This window comes from Mycetomoellerius zeteki, unplaced genomic scaffold, assembly GCF_001594055.1.
Source record: "Mycetomoellerius zeteki isolate Tzet28-1 unplaced genomic scaffold, Tzet1.0 scaffold81, whole genome shotgun sequence".
NCBI lineage: Eukaryota > Metazoa > Arthropoda > Insecta > Hymenoptera > Formicidae > Mycetomoellerius > Mycetomoellerius zeteki.
Genome location: NW_017257841.1, coordinates 516,207 through 538,313, shown reverse-complemented (window position 1 = coordinate 538,313; position 22,107 = coordinate 516,207). Strand labels below are relative to the sequence as shown.

Here is a 22,107-nt window from a genome sequence, read left to right as displayed (position 1 = left end):
GCATAATTACACAAGTGTGCATAATATGTACCATAATTATGCAATATCCATAATTTTATCTAATATATTAATTAAGAAATTAAGCATCCGGAAAATACTATTGAGATAATCAAACCACTAACATTATTTTAAAAAATGTAAATTATATTTTTAAAAATTCTTATGGAGAGTATATATATATATATACATGTATACATATATATACACATATATATGTATATTTTTTTTTCAGAATATTCCAAAATTTGCGACTCAAAATACTATAACAGGAAAGTTTTCAAAAAATTAAATAAAAAAATTATTTGTAAATATTTATTTTAAGCAATATTTTTTGAAGTACATTCTTTTTGAAGTTACATCATTATATAATGATTTAAATATGGCCAATTATATGCTACATTTAGATAGTCACCTGTAAGTATTAGTGAGCACGCTGAAATGATCGTTCACCAACAGTCACTAAACTTGCACGCCATGGACAGGTGGTTGTCTAAAATGTAGTCTGTAATTAGCTGTATTTAAACCCTTATTATCTCAAAAATTACTGCTTAAAATAAAAATTTATAAATAATTTTTTTACTTAATTTTCCAGGAACTTCCTTGCCAGAGTATTGTGAATTTTAGGACATTCCGTATAAGATATATTTCTTCTTTTACTTTTTATATTTTATTATATACATATATTGAAAATATGATGTATTCCATTTTTAATATTACCTAGTACAAAAATGCCACAAAGAATGAAACAGGAATCTTATTATAGAGAAAAAAGCGCTCTTTTCACGCTTGATCATAATACTGATTTTATCGGCACATTGCAGAAATAAATTTAGTGCAAAACGAACTTTATTAAGGATTCTTTATTCTTGCCAATTTTATCAATGAACACTCTTTAACTGTATTATCATACCGGTATCGTTTCGACTGGAATCTATCGCGATTGCAGAAGTGATTAATCAAACAATAGCGTAATATCGGTATGACAAAAAGATATTTTATAGTAGTAAATATCTTTAAATTAACTTCATTAGATTAACTAATTAATTAAATTAACTTATTAGAGTTAATTAGAGATCGCCACAGATTTATTGAAAATCATTGTGATGATATTCATAACAGTCTTCGCAATCACTTGATTCGTATTGATCAGTTTAAACACAGTATCAGAGATCATTTTGCTCAAATCCACATTCTTTTTATCATCTTTGTAGAGGCCCGTCACGTGAAACTGTGAACGACAGGAAAGAAAATTTTGTTAAAAAATGAAAATTATGACAAAAATGTAATTACAGTTACATTCATATACATTCTGATTAAGAAATGAGAGACGTTATAATGACTTAAATAACGGCTTTCATTACATGTAAAATGTTGAACTCCGATAATTTCAGCTACAAATTTGTTGTGATTTTTCCAATTAAAATAAATTTATCAAAACGTAGATAATTTAAATCAATTTTTGTAGAAATGATTAAACTAACCGACTTTTCAGTCATAATCAACTTATTTTATTTTTTAATTGCCTAATCTTTTTACCGTCTACATTATTATTTAAATATATTTTGTTGGACATATAAATATATACTTATTAATCAAAAAGTTTCTGGGAATTCAATAATAATTTTTTCAGTTAAATGAGTTGTAGATTTTTTAGTTTTTTCCATAATGCTGTTTGCAAAGGATTCATTTCTCTGCAAGTACGATTGAATCGCCTTTTTATATGTGAAAAGCATGTGACAATATAATTAATAGCAATTTCCTTGAATAACAACTAATGTAATCTAGAAATTAATCAACATATTACGAATTTATTAAATTACTTTTTATGATTTTTTAAAATTAAATATGTGTGATGTTATAGAAAAAATTTATAGTATAAGTTTACATAAGAACTCTTCGTTTTGAGAGATATATGAAAATTATCAAAAGAATTTTTTTAATTATATATATTTTGTTTTCTCAGAAATTATTTAAAGATTGTTAACGTAAAGTGATTTATTTTATGTACGATATTTTTGCAACAGTTTAATCGTTAGGTGCGATTCGTGATCACGATCAAAAAGGCAAAAAAAATTGACAATCTTGTAGCTTACAATATTTACTTACAATATTTACTTACGTCAAATGCTCCCAAGCCAATAAACATTTTTTTGATTTCGTTAATTTGGATTTTTCCACTCTCTACTTTAAAATTAACGAGAATTGTAAATTTGAAGTCCTTCACGGCTACACTGAAAATTAAATATATCTTTTCTTAACTTTAAATTTTCTACGATCTCAAATTTTTATTTAAAAAAAATTATCGATAGAAAATGTGTCTTGTTGTAATTTTAAACTTAATTATAAAGTAGTATGTGACAATAAAATTATTTAAAATTTTAAATATAATCAGAGTTTCTCTAATAAAAATTAGGATATAGCGTATTCTCTTTTGTTAAATCTACTATATATAATAGGGAAAAGACATGAGAAAAAGAGAGAAGAAAAGTACACCGAAAAAAATGTACTAAATTTTAATAAATAATTATTTGAGATTAGTACTAATATAACATTCATTTATGGAAAATAAGTATTTGTTAAAGAAAAAATATAATAGTTAAATCAAATTAATGATTCTTGTACCAAAAAAATATATATTTACATTTCATAAATATTTAACTGGAACGATTCAAATTTTATTAACAATATTAAATACAGTATCTTTTGAGACCGTTAATATGAATATACAATAAATCAGAAATAAAATTTTTATTAAAACTTGATACATTTTTCTCTCAGTGTAAGACAGTAAAATAGCTCGCTGCTTTCTCACTCTATCTCACACGCTCGTTCCCTATTAATGGCGGACGCGCACGAGAGAAGTATCCTAATTCTTATTAGGGAAATTCTACTGAGCGGGATCGGCATGTTTTGCACGAAGCATATAATTCAATCACGATTTAATAATGAGCCTTGTCACAGTTGGCATCACCAGATAAAGTCGTGAAAACGTTAAATAAAAAACTGCTAACTCATTAGATCTGTTCTTTTTAAATGAACTTCGCGCAGTTTATCTTTTCTCTTTTTCCCTTAATATGAAAAAAAGAGAAAAAAAGAACTATGCAAGAAGTTCGGTTAAAAAGAATAGGCCCATTGTCAGTCATTCCAATTCTCATTTTTTTTTCACTGCATATTTCAAGTGCATTCAAGTTAAATATACAGATGAAATGAAATCAAAAACAAACGTTCTTTACGAGGAAAGACCACCGACTTTTTCTCTCTGCATCTGTAGTTTTTTACTTATTTAATATATATATATATATTGTGATCGTCTCTGTGCGCGCGCGACACACAGAATAGAACTTTGTTTATCTGACATGTCAGGGGACAAGATAGTTCTGATAATCGAATAGTTTGGATAATAGAGGCTCACTAACCTTTCCTTTTATCAGTATATTAGTTTCGATAATAAGAGTTGACATTCAGTAAACTGAAGTCAAGCTTCTATTATCCAAATTACGTAGCTTGAGATCATTTGGAAGATAAGTTTGTATTGAATACGAATTTGTTCGTATGGAGTACAGATAAACGGAGGTCTACTGTGTATAAATGATAATTACAATATTGAATATTATTATAATAATCATATATTATAAAATTATAATGATTGAAACCCTAACATACTTTCGCTAAAGCTTAGATTTCTTTTTGTCTTTTACTGGCGAATAAATGAAACGCAAAAATTGGCAGCAAGATTCCTTTTCGCGTATTATAGATATTGGAAAATCACGAATTCATTGAAATATAGTAATTAAATTCTCTCAAATGAATCAAATACTTACTCTGTTCCTCCCTTTCCATTAATTTCGGTATTGTTGTTTCGGTTGATAAAATAATTGGCTCTTGCGATTATCGATGGCCAGTTTAGGTCGAGGTTGAACACCAAATTAAGTAGATTGAAGTCAGCGTCGTTAATTTCAAACGCGGACAAGCCAGTTACATTGACGTTTGACAAAAACCCGAAACTGGAGACATGACGAAGATGTTTATACTTTGTTCTTTATATGATATCTAATAATGAAGTATCGTTTATAATACGTTGACTACCATGCCATACGCGATTCACGTTAAATTAAAACATTTCGTCTGGCCAAAAACTGTATTTTTAAAATATATCTCTCTTTAAGAGAGAGAGAGAGAGAGAGAGAGAGAGAGAGAGAGAGAGAGAGAGAGAGAGAGAGAGAGTGTATATAATCTACTGCATGAATAAAATGACAACAATTTAGAAGATAACAAAGTAAAAGATATTGATTAAAAGTTTATAATCATGATAATATCTTTTGTTGACCTAAGGATGAGTATATTATTAATTTAACGTGTTGGCAGTCAACGTATTTCTTTAAAAACTAAACTGACACAGTTTATCCGTAACGAACGGATCAAGAACCGGAATTCCAAGCGTATTATCTCCATTTTGCATGATGGGTTTTACTTTATTTTCGAGGTAATCTTTTAACGATGTGTTTTGCTGGTAAGTCCCTCTAACTAAAACTAAACATATGCGTCATATATAACTAGTGCTTAACATATTATTATTATTATTATTTATTTTATTGTGTATTAAGAGATTGCAGAGTATACACAAATGGTGAGGCACCAGCAAAAGTACTGCTACTAAGTCTTCCAGAAAATGAAACGAGTTACAAGTTACGATTTATAGAAATGTGACTATACAAGAAAACGTATCTTGTTAAATAAACCACACGAATAGATGATACTCGAGCAGTAAACAAGACAATAAAAGACAAGAATACTTAAAATATAAATGCAAGAAAGCATAATTAAGGTATTATTACACGCAGAATTTTTACAGAGCATATAGAGACAATTAAAATAAACAGAATTTTTACAGAGCATATAGAAACAATAAAAATAAATAGAATATATACAGACATATATTAATATAAGGAGTTCGAACGATGTTGATATTTAACATTGAATAATAACAATGTTGATAATATTTTTTTGATAGAATATTATTATTAAAAAAAGAAAATTTAAAAAAATTAATGAGGTACGGAAAGATCTATGTGCGGAAAGTGACATAAATACGAAATACACCGCAAAAAATTGTACAAACATTAACCATTCATAAATAGATTTATTAAAAAATAGGTATAATGTCTAAAATGTAAAATGTCTATCAAATTTCTTCCCGAAAGAGGTCAAAAACAGACAGCTAATAAATAGAATATTGAAAAATGGATCGTTTAAAAATAGACAGAGATAGAATTTGATATCATTCGAAGATTTTATTACAACAGTGGACTGATAATGTAACAATGTGCAAATAAATATACTTCTTTCGTCACTTCAACTTCAAAATTCGTTTTTTTTTGCTTTTATCAAATATGGATTTTAGCCCACTGTTGTCGTAAAATCTTTAATTGTAAGGACAACACATTTCTAGAGAAATACTGTTCGATACATCTTCAGAAAAATATTAGAGGAGAAAAAATACAAGTATCTACTTACAATTATTGTTGTTCTCATTCGCCCAAACATGGCAACAAATTAAGATAAGTCCGAACGCTACGAAATTCATTTTCCTACACAAAGTAGAAAACAATTGATTCAGCTGTTTTTGAAGACGAAACGAGTCAGAATATTTTCTTTAATATTCTGATTCGCTTCGTTTTCGAAAGAATTGGCCACGAATTTGTTACAATCCCGAACAGTGAGCATTCTTGCGAATTAACGACGTGGTATAACATACATAATAAATATTAGGGAATGGAAATCTCAGGGCCACGATCGAATACAGATTTTATCGATCGCCGTAGATGATGGATCTAGTTCTACGAAACTCTAACGGATACGAATATTAATCCGATGAGTCACAAATTTTTATTGTTTCTGGAGAAGTTCTTTAGAGACGCTTAACGATAATATAATTAATGGATTGGAACGTACCTGGATATTCTTGGCGGAGAGACTCGGGCGTATTAACAAGTTACCGTACAAATACCGTACATTTGACACTATAGACTGGATAATATTAAGTTGTTAAGTAGAAATACCTTCGTGATAATTATATACGAATTATTCGTAAGTTGAGTCATTAGTACTTAAGTGCTACAATTGTCCTTGCACTTGCATGACTCATATTTTATGATAAGAACTGCGCAAATTGTATTATTATTGAGAAAATTATGCTACGACCTTATTATAGATAACGATAATCAGGTGACGGTGAGTTAAGTAGGTCGGTTGAAGGTACAAATATCTATAAAATTGCGTGCGAAATTAATTCCGTTAGAATTAGAATTACAGATTATGAATGATATGTTGCCTTATTAAATATTGTATATAATTAAAAAATATATATATAATTGCACCCTTATGGAGGTTGTACATCGATTGTGAAGTACATTTGGATCATTTGAATTCCTAAGGGCGATTCCCAAAGGTAGGAAGAGAAAGTGAAAGCGTCATCTAGCTGCCACCTGCTTTCCCATGACCCATGATATACTTCGGTATCATCTTTTTACCCTCCATCCTGTACCTTTCTCGTTTTTTTTATCTTGATCCTGTCATTGGATGCCGAGTATCGATTTATAATGCACACTAATAGGGAACGGAAATCCCAACACTATGGACGCGAATATAGATTATCATCGATTGCCAAAGATAATGAATCTGGTTCTACGAAACTCCAATGGTTTCGGAGTACGAATATTAATCCAACGATGATTCGTGAATTCTTAATGTTTCTCGAGAAGTTCTTCGGAGATACGAAGAGCCGCACTTAACGATAATTGATGAATTGACAAAAATTAGATATCGTTGCAGCGTTGCCTGAGACTCCTGCAACATCATGCAACGCATGCGTAATATAATAATGCACTTTAACGTAATATGGAAATTAGTATGGTTGTGTCGCATAGGTGGAGGGTGAATACATCGAGCGTCTACTTTATTATCAGAATGACGCGCGACACCGGGCACGCTTATCGTCGCCGATCGCGTTCGGCAATTATCCCCCTTCGTGAATCATTACGCGTCGTTACGTTACATGTACATACGCATATTGTAACACGCGTGCATGCGTGCGTACGTGCACGCGCCGTGAGTGCACTCTGAGACGAGTGACGGGCGGGATGTGCATCGTCGCGCGGAGCGTTTTACATGTATAATATCTGCCAAGCAGATCAAACAACGCGTCATAACATATCATAAATATTTATACAAATATTTATCCCCATGAATTATTGATTATTGACTTTGTAGATGTGACGTGTAACTGCGTCAAATTTTAAGGTACAGAAAAATTTTAAGGTACAAAAGAAAGTTATAATTAATGATGAGACAATAAAGATTTTATGATATGTATTATAGCTCACAGTAAATGTCATTTTTTAAATAAATATGGATAATACGAAATTATGCAACAAAGGGCTGAATATATGTACATGGAGAGAATTTTTTTTTAAATTTTTATCTTGAAAATATGGTAGTTGCGGTACAATACAATATTTAAAAAATTTTTACCATGCACTTTAATAAAATTAATCAAATTTATTTTATATTTTATTGTAGTTTTATTAATGAATGAGAGAGATTTACATAAAATTCTTCAAAATATAATGTTGTCCCACGACTATCATATTTTTAGGGTAAACTCTAAGAAAAAATTCTCTCCGTGGTATTAATCAAAACCGAGAGAGCAACATGACAGAATGTAATAAAAATAATTATATAAGAGAATGATAAAGTCACATGATTTACCTGCTAACAGACAATGACGCTATTAAAATTAAATAAGGTGCTTCACCAAAGGGAAAAATTGCATCAAGGAACGAAAGTAGGACACAATATGACGGGACCCGTTCTGCCTAACAGAGTAACAGCGCTTACACATCGCCGCTGTCATTACGTCGTCGGCTCTCCTATCCTTTCGGTGTGTACAAGCCTTTGTTTCATTCACCGACAACCAACGTACGAGAGAAGAGCCGGCGCGAATGGCGAGCGTACGCACGCACGCACTCGAGCGCGGAACCCCTTCAAGGATGAGAATGAGCCGTGGAGAGGAGAGAGAGGGACTCCCTCGGTTTGTGTCTTCCCTCGAGCGCACATCCTCTTTCATTTGACGAGGACTTTAATTTGACTCGTACGCGATTACAACGACGACGGACAGATCACTTTACTTCTGTTTCCCTCGCGCTCAGAATGTGATTCTAACACAAATTTGCATTTTGTGTAATTGGTTTTACTTTTACTGTATAATCGCATCTTGACATTTATGTCTTCTGTGTGTAGTTATATATAATTAATGATATAACTAGCTATCTTTTGTCGTACAAAACGGTCAGCTAGTTTATAGCTGATAATTTTTGCAAAGCTTAATTATTTGATATATAGTGAATCCTATAATAATCAATATTATTTTAGACCGTTTATGTGAGAACACAATCAATATTAAAATGCCTATAACGGTCGAAGCTGGATCTTTAACGCTTAAATAATTCAATTTTGAATTACTAAATATACTCGTATATATGTATTTGCATATATACCATATTTGTAGTCTTTCGAACTGCGCGCCGAAGTTCTTTTCCAGACTATATAAACGCAATTAAACTACTGTAGTAAACTCGCGAATTATATATAAATTGACAAGTAATTTTAATAATTTTGCTCAATCAGGCATCATATTATAAAGATGTTAATATGCTGAAAAACTGTAATTAAATTTATTCTACGAACTATAATAATCAATTTATAAGTTAGGATGTAATTCTACCTGTTTCTATGTGTGAAATACAAAAAAAAGAAAACGTTTGAAGAAACACATATATATGTACAAGATACATATCAAAATACGCACATGCACAGAAACACGACATATGAAATTATATTTATAGGATTCTATGTTCCTAATTTCTGTATGAATTATAGATCATCCAGAGTGGGTACGAAAACCACATGAAATATTCATTGTATTGTAGCATGATCAACATTAATACGTGCCTTTTAAACTTATGTGAACATTTAATAGTTTCCGTTTCCCGTTGAAGCTACAGTTCCTGGTTATAAAATTAAATCACTAATTCTGTTATGTAGATATTGTATTTCGCATATAATAAAAAGAGAACAAGGAAATTTTTAAATTAATTAAATAAAACTGCGTTACATATTTACATTCTCCAATTATTTTACAAAATAGTTTTAACGTCGGAAAATATTACATCAATTTTTTTGTTATTTTATAATTTAAAAGTGTAGATAAATTCATAAATATATTATACGTACCTATATTCCTTATAAGCAAAAGTTACCGTAGCATAAATAAAAATGCATGATGATGCATAATGTATACGCATCCTTAATTACTCGTTAGTGCATATATTACAAATATAATATCTATTATAGTAATGTATACTCTTTATTCTTATCGCTCAAAAGATCCTCCGCAATATGCTCTCTCGTGCTTGAAACGGAGTCACGTTGCTCGGTTTCGTCACAGCTGAGCGATAGGAGGCGAGCCGGATTCAATGGACTTTTGATCAAGACGAAGGACACGTAGTACTCGTCGCGCGTTACTCCCGCCATGTAATTTCACGGTCGAAAGAGAACGGGGGTACTACGACGTACTCGAAAGAGCGGACGTAGTAGCCTCGCTAGAGAAAGGATAGACTCTTTGTCTCTCTCTTGTTTCTCTCTTTTCCCTCTCTCTTTCCTCCTTCTTTCTCGTATTCTACACTTGAGACAGAGATCAAGGCTGAATTTTGACGATGTCGTCGCCGTACCTGTATAATTATCGACGATTAAAGATGGTTTAATGCTCTCTCGTGTTTAAAGGGACTCGGGTCATGCGTTTCTTACTATAGTTATAATGAAACAGACTGCTCCACTTCTTTTCGTAAAAAAAAGGAAGATCTAACGGTTCTCCGATGAATCTCTTGCGATTATTCGTAGGTATCTGCCGACAACCACGTTACTATAATAATACACGCGTCATGTCCCATATCGTAACGGTACACGTTGTGGAAAACTATGGAAGATAAATAACGTGAACAATTACAACACTTTTGCATAAATATATTCATAAATGTTTATTTATTACACTAATGTATTCGTTACATTGACACAAATAAACATTTATGTGTCTCAGATTAAACTTCTTCTTGTAATATAATTGGAACTGCATTGATATTTACGTCAGATAATTTTAATAAAAAAGAAATAATTGCAATACTCTCTCTCTATATTTTTTTAATAACGAGGAAAATAACGAGCTGATCAGAATTTTGTAACACCTATAGATTGTTGTTCATATTACCTTCTCTTTTTAACGCACCTTTCGCATGAACGGTGTTAATTGCGAGGTGTTAATCGAACGACATCTGTCTCGTTTTCATTGCAGAGGTGGGAGCAGTTGGTCGTTTCGAAGCTGAAGTGGGAACTATCCGCGGTGACGCCTGGAGACTTCCTAATGCACATTCTCAGCAGATTGTCGATGCCACACACCTGTGACACTGTGATGGTCCGGAGGCACGCGCAGACCTTCATCGCTCTCAGCGCCAGAGGTGAGAACAAGAGGTTAATGTACTATCGGGAGAATTAATAGAATTTAATAGCAGGTCGACAACAGGGAATTATAATATATAACAATTTTCCTCAGCGTTGCCGTTATATCAATATGAAGAAGCATCTTCCAGTCTTCCTTCATTTGTATTTCTTTCTATTCGAGTTCATAGAGTAACTTTCAGTTTTCTAAATATATCGGGACGATCATCGCAAATATTTTTAATGTCTATTTCTATCAATATATATAGATTAACTTTAATCTCGGTTTATTTACTTCTTTATCTTTATCAAATTCTTAAAGCTAGAAAAAGATAAAAAGTAAGTTAAACAGAGATGAAATTAATCATACATAGGTAGAACGTAAGTGGGAATACAAGGCAAGTGCCTTCTCTAACAATAAGTGCCCTTCGTGCGCATGTTGTTGCACGTTATCATATATAGTACGTGGGGCGTTAACAACCGGCGACGTGCGTCATTAACATACCTACGTATTAATGAACTTACGCCCCAAACATGCGTCGTAGAGCGCACACCGATAGCTGAAACCATCACGTAACAGTTACGAATAGTTTTCTTTTTGCTTTTCCTCTTTCTTGCTCTCTTTCTTTGTCTTTGTTAAATAGGTCACGCATATACATACAGACGAAATCGCCAATAAGGCGCGCAGTGGAAATGCGCGCTTAGGAGGATAATCCATTATTATGGTTATTTGCACTTCCGTCGGTTCACGCCCATTAGTTCCGAAGGAGGAGAGGAAGGGCCTGCGCGTGTCCTATAAAAATAAGTAGTATAAGCTTTCCGTACAACACGTGTTATCATGTTTACTACTGTTTGGTCATCGTTGCGTCGTAGAACCTGGTTCTACAGTATTTGTGCTGAAAAGATAGATGTATATTTCTACTAGATGTAGAATGTATATTTGATTCCAATAGCCGATAAATATTATTTATAATATAAATACGTTATTTTATAAATTTTATATTAATATGTATTAAAAAATAATATATATACTGTACTTTTATTATATACTATATTATATTATAATATATATTATAATTACAATATTATAATAACTGATAAATGCAGGTAATAATAGTAATAAAATATTGTAAAGATTATCATCGTCGCATGAAGAAATTGTTCCATTTTCTGTTCCTTTCTCATTTCGAAGTTTCTTTAAAATAAAAAAAAAATTAGATCCATACGAAACGGAATGCAATGAATGCGGAAAATGCTACTTTTCTGAAAAAATTTCGATATTCTACGTCCTGTAGGTTAGGTACGAGGGAAACTTTAAATGTTTTACGTGCGTTTAAATGGGCGTTTAAATGCCCAGTCACGTTAGGCGTGAGACTACGGCTTCTCTGGAATCCGACGTTGGAATTTTACTGCATTTTCGTTGTCTTCTGCATTTCTAACATCTCTGTCGTGCATCACGGCGACTTGCAATTACAATCTTCTAAATAGAGCGTGTCCAGATTAGCTAAATTAAATTCATTTAAAAAGAAACTTGCATAAATCGAAACGACTTAAAGATTTTTTTAAACCAAATTATTTTATCTTTCCATTTGCGAATTACAATTTTTAATTCGATAATCTGTAATATTTTTCATGGATTTAAAAATAAGCTTAGATGAATCGAGGAATTTGTATGAAGCTCTATAATTCTATTATTTTTTAAAGCATATGAAATATAACAGAAAATTGAATTACAGCCTTTTAGTCCTCAAAATATTATGGATAGATTCTTTATGATTCATATCTATTGTCCTTGATTAGCAACGAGAGAGACAAATCCGTCGGGAAGTACGAGACGAGATAGACAGACTGATAGCGTGAGACTATAAGAAAGATCGAGGATCGGATGCGTTTAAATGTCTGGATGCGTCTGTATGATTGCAGACACATCGGCATAATCCGCGTATCTTTCCATTCTCTTCGTTCTTCCTCCTCCGATGCTTCGACCGTTCTTTGCACCTTCCTCTCTCTTTCTCGATTCTTCATCCCGCAAATCCACATCGGTCGATCGCGGTCGGCCGGTTGTTATTACAACCGCGATGGCAAAAAAAGCGGTGGCGTGCGGAGAGTAGAACCTTCGTCCTTCGTCGTTGTTCCTCGTTTTGGATTGCAGACAGAAAACGAGAGAGAGAGAGAGAGAGAGAAAGTAATAGAGGAGGACACATAGGATGAGGTCGCGAATTGTTTCTCACGGACCAAACTAGGCAGAGCCGCTCTCGGCACTCCGCGTTTCTTTTTCGAAAGAAAGCGAGACGATAAGCCGTCTTGAATTTTCCGCGAAATCGACAGTCAGAGAATAAATAATCGACGAAAAATATACGAATCCTCAACAGTTGCGTATAGTAGATACTGTAGCATACAGAGTTGCGCAATGAAGTAGATTATAAAATACCAGAAGCCTGTATGTAAACCACAGAAAAAATGTTTAAAACATCCTAAATATTTATCGCTTGTTTGTATTACTATTTTTAGCACTTTGTTTTTTTTGTATCATGGATTGCGCTTTTGAATTAACTTTTAAGTTGACGGTGAGTTTATTGAACTCATTCGATTGTAAATCTCTTTGTTAAAAATGTCGAACAATTCAATTTCCTTTAAGTCACATCTGGAAGTTTGGATTATTCTTATCAAGACATATTTAGTATTCATTCTTTTGTACGAGTTGTTAGAGACTTCTTAAAATTACGGGTCAATTTTAAGCAAAATCGTAAGGCTTGTAACATGTTCTCGTAAGACTTGTAAGAACTTACAAGTGCTTATAACTTTATGTAATATATTTGCAAACAGTTTCTTATTAGCCATAAGATTTACAAAAAATCGTAGATATTTATGAGTAATAATACATAGAATTACGATATCAATCATAAGTTCTTACAAGTTGTATGAGTACAAGCCTTACGATTCTGCATAAAATTGACTGATTAATGTGCCTTTTAATGAATTAAATGAGAATCTTACAGAGTCAGTAATTGTGTCACAAATTTTGATATTAACTCTAGAGGATTAAATATCTACATTATACCTACATCTATGTAACTGTTTCAACGATAGTTGTGCGATCTTTATACCTTAATCTTATAAGAAAAGAAATTGATTTATGGAAAGCGAATGTTTCAAACGGGCAGAAAGGAGATTCGTATGGAGAGAGATTACCCGTCGAAGCTCGGTACGGCGACATGTAGCTGTGAATTATTATTTGTTTACATGGTGGCGACGAATACGGTCTCATCGTCAAGAGCGACGGGAAGTGACGATACGGCGCGAGGTGTGTAGCTTTGATTATGTAAGCTAAACACTCTCGCGGGGATTAAGTTTCGGTATGCACAAGTACTGGTGCAACGCGATAATTTCGTCTGATGTTCACATTCCATAGCTATCTCCACGCCCTGTCTCTCCTCTCGTCAGTGTTTTCCGTTATCTAGATAAAATTATTTAGATAATTATATAGATGAAGAAATGGCTTTATTTTATCTTTATCTAGGTTATTAAGAATATAGATTATCTTTATCTTATCTTAGATAAAATCGTTTTCAAATTAACTAAGATTGTATTATAGAAGAGTATTGTAAAAAAATTTCTATATAACTTCTAGTAGTAGTAACGATGAGAATTTTTTTATGATATCGCTAAAACTGGGATTAGTATGGCATCAGTCATAATTCAAAGCGACATTGAAGTACTTTCATATTTAGAAGATAAATCTAAGGAATTAGATATTCTTAATTTGTATCCACACGTCAAACAAATTTTTTTAAATATGACACATCATTGCAATTATCAGCGCCAGTAGAGCGCCTTTTTATTTGTGGACAACAAATATTAATTCCATGTAGAAATCGTTTGTTAAACGAAATGTTCAAAAAACTTTTATTCGAAAAAAATAAAGATTAATGAAAATATAAATACATTTTTTGTATCCTAATGCCTAATTTCTTCGCTTCCAGATAAGTTGCGGATAATCTTATTCAAAAGATATCTCCATTGTATTCTGGGAGATATCTCTTAGATAAAGTTATCTAGAGGTGCAGAAATTGAACATAAATCGTTTTACTGCCTAATAGTTAATTAAAAACAAAATTATCTTAAAAATTATCTAGATAACATTTTTTTTAATTTCATCTTTTATCTAGATTAATGTAAAGTTAATCATCTTTATCTTATCTAAGATATATTTTTGTGCGATTTATCTTATCTATATCTAGATAATTTTTAATTATCTAAGCGCAACACTATCTCTCGTACACTCTTCGCGTATTCTCCTTTATTAAACTAGTTTTATGTATCTGCATGTCGTGAACGCTCTTAATTTCATCGGTTAATAATCGCGACATTCTCTTCCCGGACGATTTCATTACCGATCGGCTACGATCTTCTCAAAGCGTAACATGAATTAACTGATGCGTTAATCGCATCGGGCGAGCCGTGTTTATATTTCTATTAAGGTAACGTGTGTAGTTTTCTGACAAATCTTATCTAATACAGATTATTATGTAAGTTTATCGAACATAAGTACTTTCTTTACGTTAAATGTGTATAAATTTATCCTCGAACGCTTTCAGCAACTTATATAACTAACTAAGTATAGTTATTCTTTAGAAATTGCTACAATGATATTCAAGCTTAGAATAGCAATAAAAAATGATGAAATTATTAACCAATTCTAAAATCGTTACAAAATAGACGAAAGTTTCACTAGTCGATCTCTGATAAGATAGAGAGCAATGCACTTCACATAGTAATTGTAAACATGATTATACGTGTGTAGTGTTCAAATAGAGCTCAATAGGCCTGTTTTTTATTCCTACATTAGAACTTTCTTCCTCGCTTTAATCAAATATCTAACATATATTTGTTTTCTTTTAATCTCTAAAAGTATATACTATTTCAGCTATAGAAAACAAATCTTATGCATTATATATAATAGTTTATTGTTACTCAAACTTTACTTTTCCAATTATTTTCATTAAAATTTGCGAACATTATATAAAACAAATATTATATAAAAATGGCATTACTATAACACTATTTTATCTAGCAGCTCATATAGATATAAATAAGAATATATGAATGAACTTCAGAATGATAATTTATATTCACGTCTTTTTAAAATCTTGAATCTAAACTCATTTAATATCATACCTTCATTTTATTACTTAAATTTTAATATTAATTAATATTATATATTGTAAATCCAATGCGTCATTTAAATATTATGTAAATCTTTTGTCCTTGGAATACGCATGCTTCGATCTAAGAAATATAATGTGGGTGGTATATTTTGTCCCTTCTTGCAACTTGGAATCAGAATTATTAATAACTATGAATAATAGCTTTGCAACGTTGTAAAAATCGTAAAGTACCGTTAAAATAAAGAGAAGACTCCCGCCGGTGCAGATGTTAACGATATCTCGTATCCGTCAAGAACCCGGCAAGAATCGTTCGTGCTCACGTTGCAATATTAGAACTTTCTTTTTGAAGATACGAAAGTAACGTCTTACTGGACAAAGGAGCCACCACGTGCCCCCTATGTTCCGCCCGTTCTCGCCTATCATAAATCTGTCGCATAATTTCGAGGACTATCCAAGAAATCTCTACGAAAGTGGTTTTCTTCTCTTCATTGTTTGCTAACCATAACTGGAGTAAATAACGAAGGATGTACTTAAGCGAGATAAATGCTCGTGAAGAAGATTATCCTTAAAAAAGATGCACCAAAAGTCGATTTCAGACAGAAAATAATTATTAATATCATATTCTGTCAAAAAAAAAAAAAATATTAATAAAATATAAAAAAACTACGCCCAATATGGTCTATTTACTGTTTATAGATAAATATATGTTGAAAATGTCTCATATTTTCAATTAATGTTCAAAATGTTTGTTATTTTGAATCTGACCATCCGTTTAGATGTTAAACTCAGCAAAAATTACAACGTTTAGGTAGACCATATTGGAATAAAGTTATCTTATTATTCAAACATCAATACAAAAGATTTCATTTTCTTTCGGATACAATACGCTAATTTTTTCCTTGATTTCACTCTATAATTATGTTACACATTATTGTCTTAATAGTAACTTTGCGTACTCTGTCCATCATAAATAAAGTGATATCGCGTGAATTGTGAATACACGTGAAAAAAATTTACAGGAACGTACGACAGTACATTATAAATCTTTCACGCGAGCATGTTTTTAATGTGTACTTTTGTTTTGCAGAGTACAAATTCTCCATGTACACGCCGAGCATGATTGCAGCCGCAAGTGTAGCGGCGGCGTTACACGGATTGGATTGGACCGGGAAGAGTGGCTACGGATTAGCCGGTCTCCTGGACGAGCTCACCCGCATCACGGCCATCGAACAGGTGAGTAACGTGCGTATCAGAGGTGTGTGTGGGTGTGTGCATGCGTGTTGCAGAGTATTGGGAAGATCACGAATTGTGCTTCTTTGCGGTTTAAGAAGGTTCGCCTATTACTTTGAAGTCAAAAGTGCGACTGAAATAAATGGTCATTACAGCGATTCCGTATCATATGTAACACTAGTGTGATTGTAGATGCTATTTATGTGCTATATTCTTAGTAAATTATTAGTATATAGAATATTAACAAATGTATGAGATTGTCAACGACTCGGGAGGTCGAGTGTATATTTGGCAATGTTGCGATATGACGGGCAGTGATCGGATATGGCGGATAAGGGAGAAATTCAGAATCGGTATAAAGGACGATTTTGTACAAAAAAATAAAAATGGAGTGGAGAGAGAGTGTCGTTGTTGCTAATAAACGAAGATGCACGACAGATCAAAAGCTAGATAAACATATAACATTATGATATATGTCCATATATAACCTCTTTCATTTCTTGTATCGTGGTTAGACCGGCAATATTATCTTCTTCTTCGTTAATATTATTGGCTGCGTTCAGCAGTGAAAACTGCTCACTGAGTGCTCCCTGAGCAAAAAAGGGATTAATCTATGATTAATATGTTTATTTGTTATAATTCGTAATGTAGTTATAATTCGTAATAATTTGTCTATTATCGTTAATCTTCAATATCTTATTCCTTACTTATTTATTACTGTTTATTATTTCTTTAATGTCGTGTTTGGGCCGCAAGGTTATGTAGCGCTCAGTGAGCGGTGGAGCATAATTAAAAGTCGGCTTGGCGTTGCCAAGTCTGTTACTAATGCAATCGGTGAGGTAAAGATAAATTTTGTGACAATAAAGCTTTAAATCCGATATGGTAAAGTCCGATTTTTCTTTTTTGTACACAATTGTTGATATTTCATCTGACAAATCCTAGTTTTTCAAAGTCCTAAGTTGGTTGAGTGTGTATTAAATTGGTGATTATCTACTTCGGAAACGACCGCCTCCCATAAGGCGATATACTTAAAATGGTCAACTTCAGAATAATATTACAAGAAAACTATACGATCAATATTGCTCAAATTGTGGGATTATTTGTATATAGTACCTATTTATCTACATCATACGAAATAATTAAGACTCTAAGTTGATTTTCAATAGGCGAACCTCCTTAAGCTTATTCTACAATTGCGTAAGCGTAATTGTAAGCGTGATTGTAGCTGTAAGAATTGATCAATCACATTCGAATATTCTCTTCATTTGATTATGATTGGTGAACTCTCACGACAACTGTTTATAACTACGTTTCGCAATTGTAGAATAGGCTTTACGCGCTTTAAAACGGGCGCAACGTCTCGCGATGAAAGATTTTCAAGTTTTACAATCGAGGGTGAGGGGAGGAGGTCGCGATGCACGCCGCCGATGTCTGGCGTTCGGACTCGTCGAGGAGAGACGAAATCAGCAAGAAACGCTGGAACTTGCCCTTCGTAAGTCTCGACTGGTGGTTGAGACAGACCTCGCGGGGCGCAAAAAGCGCGACGGGAAGTGCGCGGGAAGGGTACAGCAGGTGTCAGGCACATGTTTGCGGGGAAGGAAAAAAATGGGGACCCGGAGTGTCTGCGCCGAGCACGCTGCGGGCCCCGTATGCTCGTCGTCGAAGACGGTGGCGACGAGGTCGCCGTTCAGTCTCTTTTCCTTTTCCCCTTTCCTTTTCTCCTTCCTTTCCTTTCTTTCTTTCTTCCTTTCTTTCTTTCTCTATATACGCTTAATACAAACAAACCGCGCGAATGAATGGAGCTCTGCATGGGGTCCGTGACCCGTAAGCGCAATATTTTCAACGATCAGTCCTCGTCTGCCTGTTTGGATCGCAAGAGAGCCAGGAAGATATCGTCCTCGACGGCATCCGGCCTTCTTGGACTTTCATTCATGACCTCAGGCTACAGACTTCTTTTGGACCTTTAAGCCCGATAGGGTTAACGCGTAACATTTTAACTTGCTTCATCGTATAAGTTAAAAGTTAGAATTTGATCTACAATACGATTCATGTTGGACGCGCGAAAGAACGAGAGATTAAAAAAAAAACGAATTAGACGCAGTAAAGAAATGTTCTTAATTTTCAAGTTATTATTCAAAAATAATTATACTAAATAGAAAAGCTTTTAGGAAGCATGGATAATAGAATACGATTCTACAAAATGGTTTATTCGCTTACGTTTTTTTTCATTTATATATTTAAAACATACAAGATATTTAAAATAAATGCATGTTATATAATTCTAGAATAATTGGAACTTTGTCAGTAAAATATAATAGAATAAGTGACATGATTACTATATTATCATGAAATTGTTTCCTTGTTTCAGGATTATTTGCAAGGCTGCCTAGAGCAAATCGAGGAGATGATCGCACAGGCCGCTCACGTGAGCACCGAAGTCCCCGGAAACGGAAGCGGACACCAGACAATGAGCACCGGAGTCCCGAGCGTACCGCAGAGGCCGCTGGGGGACCAGAACAACACGAGTCAGGAGAAAATACTGGAACACGAGAAGGCGGGCACGCCAACAGACGTCAGGGATGTACATTTTTGAAAACCGCAGTAGGGGGACACTCCGTAGAGTCCGACACATCAGTGAGTCTGATAGCCGAGGAAAAGTTACTTTCCAGCGAGGAAGAAATGAAAGAGGATAACGACGATGATGATGACGAACAACCAGAGAAGAAGCGGAGGAGAGTTGTGGAAGAACGGCACGATATTCTGGAAGCGAAATGTAACACGGAACCTGCAGCTGATTGTCATTCGGAGCAAAAAACTCCATTCGAAGAATCTCGAGATTGAATTTGATAAATCGTTAATTGCGTTTAAAAATTGTTGTAAACCGTGGATAGAATGCATATTTTGAATCATGAATATAAGGTTTATTTCGATATAAAATTGACAGGACGTATCTATGCAAGAGAGAACTTTTACATTATTGGATTGATTTCGAAGATTACATATGCACTATACTATATTCTAGATCAATTAAAACGACGAAGTTTTTAATTTTTTCCATAGTTACGTCCGGTTATATACAGTCTTATATATTATATATTTTATTGGGCGTATGCGTTCATTGTTTATCGGTGATGTATATTTCATATTTTTAATCGTATTTTAAAGTTTATTTTCCAAAATCTCTTCAATTTTGCGAGATTCGCAAACTGCAAATCGGCAAGTCGAGGAAGAGTTGGCTCACCATTTTTCTGATTAATTTCTAATCGAAGGACGATCAATTTCGAGATGATTAAACAGACGCTCGTTTTAATCGCGAAACCATTGTTTGAGATATCAACCAGAAAAATAGATGAAAATAAACAAGAAAAATTAAAGCACGATTAAAAACGCTCTCGAGATAATGCGAAGAAAATGTAAAAGGCTGAGGACCACTGAGCGAGATAGATCCATTTGTGTCTGAATCTGCGTGTGTCGCCCGTAAAAGAAGAGAAATAAAGAAAGAGAGAGAGAGAGAAGAGCGCAAAAATCAGGAAGGCGTGCTGTTTGGGGGAAGGCAATGCAATACGCTTTACGCATTTGTAATTTCGTAATAGAAATACACTTAACTTTTAGGTGATGAGACAAGAAACTACTGAAAAAAAAGACGAAAGAGTTGATATAAGTTGAAGGCGAACTCGTTCTCCGCGTGCGAGCATTAAAAAGAAAAAAAAATCACTTAGTCATATCCAGAGTCATTTAGCGTTTTGTACATATATAGGCATATAGGCGTACGAATAAATGAATATATATATTATATCGAAAAAATATATATATCTATATATACATGTGTAAACTGATGAGAGAGAAAGGAAGAAAAACAAAGAGAATACACGATAAAAGTAATCGATAAGAAACAGGGAATACTTGGACCGTATTGCTTATGATACTGAATTATATGATGTTTAATATAAATTAAATAAATATCCTAAGAGTAATCGAATAATACAATTTACTCAGAAAAAAGCATGACTTCAGAAATTATCTGATAATCAAAGGACCGCTCTGGTCCTTTTACTTCTATCGAGCCTCTTGTAAGAAAAATGAGGTATGTAAAGAACATATGCGGTCACGAATACTTCATGAACGAATACGTGCAGACATTTTTTAATAGCCAAAGTATTCGTTTTTTTTTCTAATGCGAAACGAACAAAATCTGTGATGTACAATGCGAAACAGGTTGTAGTCTCTTGAAATTTATCGCGCGATACGGTCCGATTGCTTTCTAGTTTTGTAGAGTTTCACACTCCGACTAAGATTTATCCAAATGATGAGCGAAACACGAGTCTTTATGCCTGAGGAATTACGACCGTTCGCTTGTCCCGCTCGGTTCCTAAGAAGGGTTGCGTCAACCCCTCCCGCATGTGTGTAATGTAATGCAAAATGTAAGAAGAGTGATTCGCGAAATGTATGTGTGTGTCGCCGTTACTGCTATGTGTGCATGTGCGTGTGCGTGTGTGCGTGTGCGAAAGGGGCGAGAGTGAAAGAAAACGAAGGAGAGAGAAGAATTAACAAGAGAGAAACGATCGAGCGAAAAACCAAAAAAAGAAATTGACTTCCTCCCCCTTTCGAGAAAATATCATCGATATATTATAATTCACGGTACATATATCTCAAGATACGTCCATCGTTTTTGAGGACGTATTGGACGTCTGTATATAAATACGTATAGATAGGCTGTACGATTTAAGAATTAATGCGTTATAGATAGTTTAAGGGGAAAAAAAGAAAAAAAATAAGGTAAAGCGATGATGGATAAAAGCAAACGATATTTCGAGAAACGAATTATGCAATTTAATGTCCTGAAAAAAATTTCGTCAAAAACTGCGATGGAAGGCAATCGAAGTCTAATAGTTTCTTTACTGCGTCGACTGCATATCGTTTAGAAGAATAAGCGAAACCTTTTAGGTTCCTGTAAAAAAAAAATAACTTCGCTGAGACGAAGTCGCACGATCGTTTAATTCTCAAATTATTTTTACACGATATAAATAATCCTGATCGCGCGATATCGTCACAGCGATACTTCCTACGATTCTAGATATTGTTCGAAGCGACGTGACGAAATCAACGATTATCGTGCGATTATTATGCGATGTCGATGAAAGACAGACCGATATCCAAAAAA

At 33.4% G+C, this 22,107-nt stretch overlaps 2 protein-coding genes across 2 annotated transcripts in view; one reads left to right on the top strand and one right to left on the bottom strand.

The window, feature by feature from the left end:
• The window catches only part of CycD (cyclin D), a 50,067-nt gene extending 30,112 nt beyond the window's left edge, over window positions 1-19,955 (top strand). The window contains exons 3-5 of the mRNA XM_018459284.1: window positions 10,406-10,568; window positions 16,804-16,949; window positions 19,315-19,955. Coding sequence (XP_018314786.1) covers window positions 10,406-10,568; window positions 16,804-16,949; window positions 19,315-19,539 — 534 coding nt within the window. The 3' untranslated portion in view covers window positions 19,540-19,955. The remainder of the gene's footprint in view (window positions 1-10,405; window positions 10,569-16,803; window positions 16,950-19,314) is intronic.
• LOC108729913 (uncharacterized) lies at window positions 1,049-6,028 on the bottom strand. Its single transcript, XM_018459285.1, has 6 exons — window positions 5,953-6,028; window positions 5,515-5,588; window positions 4,398-4,530; window positions 3,822-4,004; window positions 2,120-2,231; window positions 1,049-1,228 (listed from the first exon to the last, which is right to left on the bottom strand). Exons 2-6 carry the CDS (start codon window positions 5,582-5,584, stop codon window positions 1,064-1,066), a joined length of 663 nt encoding a protein of 220 aa, XP_018314787.1. The 5' UTR covers window positions 5,585-5,588; window positions 5,953-6,028; the 3' UTR covers window positions 1,049-1,063.
• Window positions 19,956-22,107: the final 2,152 nt, after the last annotated feature.